The 11,502-nt window shown below is 47.9% G+C and overlaps 1 protein-coding gene across 1 annotated transcript; it reads right to left on the minus strand.

Annotated features, from left to right (window-relative positions):
* Window positions 1-2,736: 2,736 nt before the first annotated feature.
* On the minus strand, window positions 2,737-5,587 carry LOC123043524 (uncharacterized). The gene is made up of 2 exons (XM_044466004.1): window positions 5,363-5,587; window positions 2,737-5,262 (listed from the first exon to the last, which is right to left on the minus strand). Exon 2 carries the CDS (start codon window positions 5,016-5,018, stop codon window positions 3,915-3,917), a length of 1,104 nt encoding a protein of 367 aa, XP_044321939.1. The 5' UTR covers window positions 5,019-5,262; window positions 5,363-5,587; the 3' UTR covers window positions 2,737-3,914.
* Between the last annotated feature and the right edge of the window lie 5,915 nt (window positions 5,588-11,502).

Below are 11,502 nucleotides of genomic sequence, written 5' to 3' on the forward strand. Positions count from 1 at the left end.
GGAGCTACATGCACCGAGCTGCCTTTTTTTTAATAAAGCAGAGGATCTGTTTGGCACCGCCATGTGCAGGGATGCAAAATTGCTGGCATGCAAACTGTATTACTCCCTCCGTTTCGAAATATTTGTCTTTCTAGGCATTTCAAATGAACACAACATACGAATGTATGTAGACTTATTTTAGAGTGTAGATTCACTCATTTTGCCCCGTATGTAGTCACTTGTTGAAATCTCTAGAAAGACAAATATTCAGAAACGGGGGGAGTAGCTATCTAGCGGCACACCCGAAGAAGCTAGCTAGGCATTGAATGCAAACTGCGTACAGTCTCTAGTTAGCCATGCACACACTGAAGTGACTGAACGACCATGCAAACTACTCCTAGCTAGCCGCTTGAACGAATAACGACCATGCACAAGGATGCGGGTTGTTGCCAGCAATTGGCAAAGAAGATATGGACGAACGATCGTGCACAAGGATCAGGGCTGTTGCGAATAATTAGTGAAGAAGAGGACGGGCGACGGACATTTTGCGCATTCTTATCGCAGATCCCATTCAATAATGCTAAACATATAAAGAGTTACAAGCAATTACACGCTGATTAGGATTTTTTTCCATCTATTAACCAATCACAAACTTGCCTCCCCCCTGATTTTCAGGGAGGGTGGGCCGTCTCCCCACCTATTAACCAATCAAATTAACCCTCTTTGTAAAACCTTGTAACTCGTTTGTACGTGTAGCATTACTCGATCCCATTCTACACTGAACGACCATGTTAACCGAAAGTGTTCTAAAATAGAGGTAACTGAATCTGTCAAAATATGGAGTTAAATCAAAGTGTCCAATGCGTAGCTCTGTTAACTCAATTTTGAACTCAAAGTTTCCAGATTTATGTTACCCAAAATATTCCCCTGAATTACCATCAAATGCATCTATCCACAAATTCAGTAAATTGGAACTGTCCTAAATTTCAGAAAACTAGAGTCTGTAAAAAATTCGGTTAACTCATGCGGTCCAAAAATCCCGCTGGCCGGCCTCCATGCAACTTTAAGCACCAAACTGCAAATCCTAAGCAACTTTAATTATGTACCAGCAGTGCATTTACCTCAACCTTTAATTATGTGTAGCGTTACTCTTTCCCCCTTAACAAGCTTACAAACACGACTACACAAGCTTAACGAGTCTACCAGCTCGTCAGTCCACCCTTCGACGACTCACTCCTTAGGAGGAGACCTGGGTCCCATCTGTCAATTCAGTGTATATCTTTTCCCCGTCTCTTTTTTATTTCGTCGAGCGGCTTCCAGCGGCGGCCGGAATCCAACAACCTCACCCTTTTGAAGCCGCGGGGGAGCTCTTTCTCGCAGGGGCTGGCGACCAGCCCGGCGCGGACGGACAAGTCCACAGAGACTCATGCCGAGTATGCCCTCCTTGTCTTGGAGCGCGCTGCACCACACAGAGGTCTGAGAGGAGCCTGTGATCATGGTGGCTGCAGGCGGAGCCACGCCGCAGCCCGTCTGGGCCGGGCCCTACCCTGATGCCACGGGCTGGACTAGTGGCCAGCGTGGCAGCGTCGTCACCTTCGTGGCCTCCGGCAGGAGGAGCAGATGGCCACGACGATGAAGCAGGTGCAGAATGTGGTCATGGTGCCGGAACCTCTTGTGCGGAGGTGGTGATTAAGAGCACCATCCATCTGCTGGGAACTCTGTCCTTGGAACCAAGCCTACTGATTGATTGCTCTGCTTCTTGATGGCGTGCAGGTGCAGGAGGCGGATGAGGGGCTCCAGCCGGTTATCGGGAGGACGCCGCCGCCAGCAGAGCGTCCATAAAAAGAAAACGGGAATTAGTATTCTGACGGAGCGACCATACAAGCTAGAAATGTACTAACTCATATGAGCAACGGTCCACGAACATATGTGCTTTGGGAATCTCCCAGTATGAAAAACGCTATGAACTACTCCCTCTCCCAGCCAATGTGTGCTGAAGAAATTTAAAAACTGTACGTTGAACCTTCTATATGATCCATCAACACAGCCGTAAGCTTCGTCACAAAAATAAATCCGCACTGGAAGGATTGGCCTTCAAATCTTCATGATTGAGCCCAATCCTGCCAGGTGCCAGCCATGGACCATCGAATTTTTTGAAAATAAAATAAACCAGCAAACAAGCAGAAATGTAAAATGAGAATATCAAATAAGGAAAGATGGTGATCTGTTCTGTACCAGCCATGGAACAACCATCTCAAATTGCTGCCTGATGATCTCTGCGTGCGGCCCATACCAGATCCAGTGGCACCATTGGCTGGTTGATGAGTTGGCCAATGGCGTGTACACAAGGGCCAGCTAGTAACACAAGGGCGAAATGCAGAGCGGAAAGAACTTCTCTGCTCCATCTCCTGCTGGTGAGCGGCCTTCCATCCCCTACTTGAAAGTATGCAGAGCTCTCCACCAGAAATTGCGAACTATCTGTGCACTTTTAGCTTCCACACCTTCTTCCATTCGGGTAATTTACCACTTTAGTGCCAGTCGAGCAAGCTGCACAAGCCACTCTCAGGTTTCTTTCCTGGCCAGCGTCATCAGTGAGCACATGATAAGCCGACCTCACAGAGTAGATGTTTCTCAAAACCCAAGCAATCGCATCTTCATCCAGCAGACAACCAGGAAGCACCGTAGGGTATGAAACAACGTGAAATTTTCCAACAACGCCAGTGATCTGTAAAATTGGGATGTTTCTCTGATTTCGAATTTTCAACTACAATGCTGATCGAGCTTGTCAGTGTAACAGTCATAGGTATAAACAGTTGAATATGATGGTTGGAGGTAGAAGCTACAATTTGCTAATGAAGTAATCATGTTCTGCAGACATTCCAAAGGTGAACAGTCTGCAGAATTTTCCATCATATTGGTTGGAAGAAAGAGGAAGGATTTCCTCATAGCAAAAATACAAAAATATACTTACTATTTTTAATATATGACTCCACCATTTTTTGGACATTGTACAGCTCAAACAGTTTCAGGTGAAACTATAACCATCGTCTTCTAGTTGGGGCATGAATTGTTCCAGAGGGTGAACAACAAACACTAAAAGGGGTTGCAACTTGCAAGAGCTTCCTGGTCTATTGTTCCTTGGAAATAACTCATGTCCGAAGCCATTGTTAAGCTGTTACTGCTATGTCATGCAAACAACTTTTGACAGCCGACACTATGCTGTTTCAAACTGCCTTTTGTTCTTTGTTCATCCTATCTATAAGAGGAGTGTGTATGACCATTCTTTCGGTTTTTTTTAGCTCACTGGCCATCCGCTGGCAATTTCGGGCTTTATACCGAAAAGAGATCTGCAACAACATTGGAAAGCTTGGGTTCCATCCAAACCTAACTCCTTATGCATGAAAATATAAGGTAGTACATGAGGATCTTGAGAAAACATGTTAACGTATAACACAGGTACTGCGTTCAAGGTTTTATTCTACCTATCTATCCATGCCATTAATCCCGCTTCCCTGCCATTGTTTTTCTGATGACTACCTGAAGAGAGATGACTAGACACTTCCCTGCCACTAATCCTGAAATAAGATATACTCCCTCCGTTCCTAAATATTTGTCTTTCTAGACATGGGGATCTTAGACTCTTAGTTGTGAAAGAGTGATCATGGCAGTTAGATACAGGATTATCTAATCTTTGGAGGAAAAAATTGAATAAACACTTCTTTAGTTGCACCACATTTTCTAATCCCTGTCTCGCAAGCAGCAAAAGTACAGCGCTTCTAGTTCTTGAAACATGTGACCATGTCCAGGCTCAGGTTCAAGAAAATTGCAAAAGGGAACCAACTTCTTTTTATTTCTCTTCGTAGTAGTGCCACATATCACAGCAGCTTACATCACGATTACACAGCAGGTCTTGCATAAAACAAGCAAAACACCTCTTACATCCAGAACACTGCAGGAGAAAAGGACAGGATATGCTTAGACACTACACAAGAGTTAGAGCAGTGGCGCGTGGTTTGCAGCTCTCCTCTGTGATCATACTTAAGCCCAAACGTGCTCATATGGAGCACGCAACAATCGAAGACGCATGTAGGCTCCACTCCCTCGCGCTGCACACAATCGACAAGGCAAAAGTTGCTGTTGCCCATGTACGCGAGGGTGGCCCTTGTTGCTGCCAGTCGCCGCTCCGGGACTTTGAGGAACAACTTCTCCTTCGCAATCTTACAATATGGCTGCACAGCACTTTCGCGGCTGCGGGAGGCAACTTCACAGGCACAAATGTACCCGTCTTTACGGAGCCCAATCCATGCGCCTAGCTCGCTGTCGTAGTAGCCTTGCCCTTGGAAAGGCAGAGCCCATTCCCCATGCCACCTCCACTCAGAGCGCTTGGTGTCGAATGAGAAGGTACCCTTTGGAACATGTTGATAAAGACTGTCGTGTGCAGACATGAATATGGTGTGCCCGTCCGGGTGCAGCGCGTAAGAGGAAATTATATCATCCCTGGCAAATGGCGGTGGCGACGGCACACTTTTCCAGGACCAGTCCATGGCTGGCCGTGGATCCCACATCTCATCGCTTCCCGTGGCTGCCCATGACATGGCCTCAAAAGAGTGCTGCTCGCCGGCATGGCGAGATGTCAATGCATACAACGCATCACCGGCGGCCACAGAGATGTCAATGCCACCAAGCAGTGAACGTGGTAGGCTTGGCCCGATTGTGATTCCCGCTATCTCGGTATCATATAGGAGGATGGGAGTCTGTGGACAGTGTGGGTTGGTGGCGATGAAGATGCTGTTACCAAAGGCCGTGAAGCTCATGCCAAGATGGCGTACTGGCACGGGAAACCGGAGGACGGGAGGGTCAGGGAACCCAAACTGCACGTCGCTGGTGCGGGTATCTTGCAAAGTGTCGGCATCAACCTTGTAGATGCTGAAGCCCGTGTCCCAATCATCCAGCACCAGGTAGAGGTGCTTCTTGGGCGCACGCCGCGGCCTTTTTCCGGTGCGGTCGCCGTCGAGGTGCGAGTGCTGACGCTTGGACATGTTCTTCTAACTGGATCTAAAGATTGATTTTTTGATTCTGATAGTTACGAGGTTGCCAACGGAAGGGCAAGGACACGACAATGTGACTGGAATCCAGATCTAGGATGTGAGAGGGCTTCGAATCCCTCCCTCCTCTTATTTATGAAGAAGAAGTGGGCTGACTCCCGGCCGGGCTCGGATTGCAGATAGGCAATGGCAGAGTACCTAGAGCCCGAGTCGGAGCAGAACCACCATGACGAGCGCACTGCTCCACAAGAGAGCCACAATGGAACTAGGGTTGGGGGAGGGGAGCCGAATCAAGAGTGAAATCGGGAATGAAAGGAAAATAGGGGTCAGCGCCTCACCGGAGTTGCCGCGCCGTGGTCGCCGGAGTCGTCGCCGCCGCTCTCGTGCTCCACGCGCCCGTGGACTGCTTGAGTTGCCGGGCCGCCCGTATGGCTAGAAAGAAGGCAGTTGAGACGCGCCGCCCCTCCCGTGGTCGCCGAAATCTTGGTGTGGCCGCCGAAATGTTGATGTGGCCGGCGGCGCTCAGCCCCTCTGCTTCCCCTCTTTTATTTTTGTTGCGCGTCCGCTGCTATTCTTCTTCAGGCGCCTGAAATTTGGTATAGCCCATTCCGAGGTATAGCCTGCCTAGGCGCACACATCGGCCCATTCCGGGGTTGAGCCAGATTATTTTTGTAAATTCTCTCGAATATCTCGAAAAAAAGATAAATTTTCTCTAAGACAAGTACTCCCTCCGTCCCAAAATATAAGAACGTTTTTGATACTATGCCAGTGTTAAAAACGTTCTTTGATAATATAAGAGTGTTTTTTTACACGGGACGGAGGAAGTATTAAACAATGTTCCCAAAACTTTAGAGGATGTTCATGAATTTTTAAAGAGTCCACAGATTAAAACATTGTTCATGCATTTTAAATAGCTTTCATGATTTTCCTGATGTTCTTTTTTTAATGCTTTGAATTTTAAATACATTCCAAAAAATAATGAAAACAATAATATAGATAGGAGAAAGCAAGAAGACAAACTAGAACAGGAGAGGGATACAAAAGGACAACAAAACGCACAAACAGCTAAACGCTCCAGGAAATAAAAATATCTGAAAACAAAATCGCACAATCAGCTAAGTGCATTCTAGCCAGTCCCCTACAAGTTAATAAAGTAAAACCCTTAGTAGAGTATATATACTATATACTCTACTATTCTTTTGCCGTTTCTAGCCGATTCCCTAAACTTAACGGGGTAAATTTCAATTTGATCAAATTCAAAGCAATTTGAACCGCATTCAAACATAGACATAGATAGTTTTGCAGAACCAAACATAAAACACAAATTTAAACTAAACTAAGCTTAACTAAAGTACTTCCGATCGAATGTGAGGTTGATCAAATCCTTCCTCGTCAGGCACGGTGTGCCGCGATTTGGGTCCGTGCTGGTGTCGTCGTCTTAGTCGCCGGGGAAGACACTCCTCCACTCGTCGACATTGATCTCGTCATCCTCGCCGCCCTTCGCACCGCCGTCCTTGCTGCCTTCGACCTCGTCGGAGGAGATAACAATAATCTAGCCACCGGCGTCGGCAAAGATCATCCGCTCCGCCTCCACGAGCTCCTGGTGCTGCCGGCGAAGCTCTTGCATATAGGCCCTGTTGGGGGCCTCGGCCTCGAGGCGCTCCCTCGTGTCGCGGTCCTCCCGCGCCATAGCCGAGCTCACCATCCCCGGCTCCGCCGTGACGAGGTGGACCAGGCCGTGCCGAAGGGGAAGTTCATTCGGGCCGCCGGGCCATGGTAGCGGACCTGCTAGCGGTCATACTCCATGGCCGCGAGCTCGGGCGTATGGAAGCTCCCGAGCCACCACCGGGTGTGGGTCTCCCGATCCGTGATTTCGGCCACCCACGTCCCCCACCGTCCCTGCTGGACCCCGAGGTAGGTCCTCGTCGGCGGCCGGGGCAGAGGAAGAACGGGGAAGTCCCCGAACCGGTGTAGCATCGTGGTGGCGTGCAGATTGAGCGAGCGACGACAGTGGCTCGATGAAGCGCCCGCGAAGGATGACCCGCGCGTGTGGCGCTGCGAATTGGTGGCACAGAAACCTCTTTTTACCTGTTCAGGGATGTACCTGTGGAACATCCACGGTTGATTTGCTTTCAGATGTGTGCGTCGGTCCCATCACCTCATAGTATATGCATGTATGCAGCTTCACACAATTTCGTATCTCTCACTGGTAGAAAAAGAGGCTTCCGTCCAGCCCCATTAGTCGCGAAACTGTAGGAACCGCGACTAATGAAGTCTTTAGTCGCGGTTCGGCAGACGAACCGCGACCAAAGGCTTGGGCCAGGGCGCTCGGTGGCCAGCTGGTGCACGTGAGGGGCTTTAGTCGCGGTTGGCCAGGCCAACCGCGACTAAAGGTGCCCAAAGGCCTTTAGTCGCGGTTGCCAACCGCGACTAAAGCTCCTCCCCTATATATACCAGTTCAGCGCACTCACTTAGCCATTTGGTGCCACTTCTCTTCACAAGGGGGTGTAGGTTTGCTTTTGGTTCCTCTTATGCACACAAGGTGTTTGATGAAATGCCCAATAGCGTGAAACAGACATGATATGAAGTGTTGGAGCCACACTTGAGGTTCCTCCTCGATCGCGGTTAGCAACTTGAACCTTTCATGCATGTGTGTCATTGATAAAATATGCATGTGTGTTGTTCATTGTTTAATTTCTATTGTTTATAGCTAGTTAGTTTAACAAATGCATGATGGTTAATTATATATTTTATATTATAATAATGCAGATGAATCGGCAATGGATGTACGGTAACCGACTCTCCCGCGAGTTCACTACGGGTTTGAAAGATTTCCTCGTAGTGGCTAATGCGAACAAGCAGAAGGGTTTTGTTATCTGTCCATGTGTTGACTGTAAGAATCAGAAGGGTTACTCTTCCTCAAGAGAAGTTCACCTGCACCTGCTTCGGCACGGTTTCATGCCAAGCTATAATTATTGGACCAAGCATGGAGAAAGAGGGGTTATAATGGAAGAAGATGAAGAAGGGGATGATTTCATCGATGAAAGCTATCTTGATCATTTCGGTGATACTTTCATGGAGGATGCTGAAGGTGAAGGGGAAGGTGAAGGGGAAGGTGAAGGGGAAGGTGAAGGGGAAGGTGAAGAAGAGGCACGTGATGAGACCGTTGATGATCTTGGTCGGACCATTGCTGATGCACGGAGACGCTGCGAAACTGAAAAGGAGAGGGAGAATTTGGATCGCATGTTAGAGGATCACAGAAAGTCGTTGTACCCCGGATGCGATGATGGTCTGAAAAAGCTGGGCTGCACACTGGATTTGCTGAAATGGAAGGCACAGGCAGGTGTAGCTGACTCGGCATTATAAAACTTGCTGAAAATGTTGAAGAATATGTTTCCAAAGAATAACGAGTTGCCCGCCAGTATGTACGAAGCAAAGAAGGTTGTCTGCCCTCTAGGTTTAGAGGTTCTGAAGATACATGCATGCATCAACGACTGCATCCTCTACCGCGGTGAATACGAGAATTTGAATGAATGCCCGGTATGCACTGCATTGCGTTATAAGATCAGAGGCGATGACCCTGGTGACGATGTTGAGGGCGAGAAACCCAGGAAGAGGGTTCCCGCCAAGGTGATGTGGTATGCTCCTATAATACCACGGTTGAAACGTCTGTTCAGGAACAAAGAGCATGCCAAGTTGTTGCGATGGCACAAAGAGGACCGTAATCGGACGGGGAGTTGAGACACACTGCAGATGGAACGCAATGGAGAAAGATCGACAGAGAGTTCAAAGATTTTGCAGCTGACGCAAGGAACATAAGATTTGGTCTAAGTACAGATGGCATGAATCCTTTTGGCGAGCAGAGCTCCAGTCATAGCACCTGGCCCGTGACTCTATGCATCTACAACCTTCCTACTTGGTTGTGCATGAAGCGGAAGTTCATTATGACGCCAGTGCTCATCCAAGGTCCGAAGCAACCCGGCAACGACATCGATGTGTACCTAAGGCCATTAGTTGATGAACTTTTACAGCTGTGGGGCAGACCTGGTGTCCGTGTGTGGGATGAGCACAAAAAAGAGGAATTTAACCTACGAGCGTTGCTTTTCGTAACCATCAACGATTGGCCTGCTCTTAGTAACCTTTCGGGACTGTCAAATAAGGGATACAATGCATGCACGCACTGCTTACATGAGACTGAAAGTGTACATTTGCCAAATTGTAAGAAGAATGTGTACCTTGGGCATCGTCGATTTCTTCCGAAAATTCATCCAGTAAGAAAGAAAGGCAAGCATTATAACGGCAAGGCAGATCACCGGCCGAAGCCTGCGGAACGCACTGGTGCTGAGGTATTTGATATGGTCAAGGATTTGAAAGTCATCTTTGGAAAGGGTCCTGGCGGACAATCAGTTCCGAAGGGAGCTGACGGGCACGCAGCCATGTGGAAGAAGAAATCTATATTCTGGGAGCTAGAATATTGGAAAGTCCTAGAAGTCCGCTCTGCAATCGATGTGATGCACGTTACGAAGAATATTTGCGTGAACCTCCTAAGCTTCTTGGGCGTGTATGGGAAGACAAATGATACAAAGGAAGCACGGCAGGACCAGCAATGTTTGAAAGACCCTGATGACCGGCATCCGGAATGGTTTCAAGGTCGTGCCAGCTACGCTCTGACCAAAGAAGAGAAGGTCATCTTTTTTGAATGCCTGAGCAGTATGAAGGTCCCGTCTGGATTCTCGTCCAATATAAAGGGAATAATAAACATGGCGGAGAAAAAGTTCCAAAACCTGAAGTCTCACGACTGCCACGTGATTATGACGCAATTGCTTCCGATTGCTTTGAGGGGGCTCCTGCCGGAAAATGTTCGAGTAGCCATTGTGAAGCTATGTGCATTCCTTAATGCAATCTCTTAGAAGGTAATCAATCCAGAAGATCTACCACGGTTACAGAACGATGTGATCCAATGTCTTGTCAGTTTCGAGTTGGTGTTCCCGCCATCCTTCTTCAATATTATGACGCACCTCTTGGTTCACCTAGTCGAAGAGATTTTCATTCTCGGTCCTGTATTTCTACACAATATGTTCCCCTTCGAGAGGTTCATGGGAATATTAAAGAAATATGTTCGTAACCGTGCTAGGCCAGAAGGAAGCATCGCCAAGGGCTATGGAAATGAGGAGGTAATTGAGTTTTGTGTTGACTTTGTTCCTGACCTTAAGCCGATTGGTCTTCCTCGATCGCGGCACGAGGGGAGACTAAGTGGAAAAGGCACGATCGGAAGGAAATCAACGACATGTATGGACGGCCATTCTCTGACTGAAGCACACCACACTGTACTGACCAATTCCAGCTTGGTGGCTCCGTACTTTGAGAAACACAAGAATATTTTACGCTCGGACAACCCGAGGAAGCCTGAATCCTGGATTAGGAAGGCCCACATGGAGACTTTCGGCAGTTGGTTGAGAAAACATTTAATGAATGACAATGATGTTGTAGATCAGCTGTACATGTTGGCCAAGACACCATCTTCGACTATAACGACTTTCCAAGGGTACGAGATAAATGGGAATACATTTTACACGATCGCCCAAGATAAAAAGAGCACCAACCAAAACAGTGGTGTCCGCTTTGATGCAGCAACCGAGAATGGGCAAAAGGTCACATATTATGGTTACATAGAGGAGATATGTGAACTTGACTATGGACCCTCCTTTAAGGTCCCTTTGTTCCGGTGCAAATGGTTCAAGCTAACAGGAGGTGAGGTAAAGGTGGACCAGCAATACGGAATGACAATGGTGGATTTCAATAATCTTGGTTACCTTGACGAACCATTCGTCCTAGCGAAAGATGTCGCTCAGGTTTTCTATGTGAAGGACATGAGTAGCAAACCGAGGAAACGGAAAGATAAGAAAACGATCAGTACATCATGCGATGATCCAAAGCGCCACATTGTTCTTTCAGGGAAAAGAAACATCGTGGGAGTGGAGGACAAGACAGACATGTCAGAAGATTATAATATGTTTGCTGAAATTCCGCCCTTCAAAGTGAACACCGACCCAAGCATTAAGTTAAATGATGAGGATGCTTCATGGATACGGCACAATCGTAAGCAAGCAGGGACACAAGGGAAGAAATGATGTGTAATAATTTATTGTACCAAACTTTGTTGAATGGATCATGTGAATTATATTACCCGTGATGTGTTTGGTGTCCATTTTCGAATGATTCGAGATACCACTTATGATACATGAAATTTGGAGTGATTTAGTCATATTCCTGCCTAGCCGTATAATATGCATACTCGTAGTCTTCATAGCCGCCGACGTTGTACTGGTAGCCCGCCGCCCCCTCTCGCCCACGTACGGCGCCCGCCGCCCCCTCTCGCCCTTGTACGCCGCCCGCCGTCGCCCGCCACCCCCTCTCGCCCATGTCCGTCGCCCGCCGCCCCCTCTCGCCCACGCCGGCCGGCTTCCCTCGCCCACCG

This window comes from Triticum aestivum, chromosome 2B (assembly GCF_018294505.1).
Source record: "Triticum aestivum cultivar Chinese Spring chromosome 2B, IWGSC CS RefSeq v2.1, whole genome shotgun sequence".
Taxonomy (NCBI): domain Eukaryota; kingdom Viridiplantae; phylum Streptophyta; class Magnoliopsida; order Poales; family Poaceae; genus Triticum; species Triticum aestivum.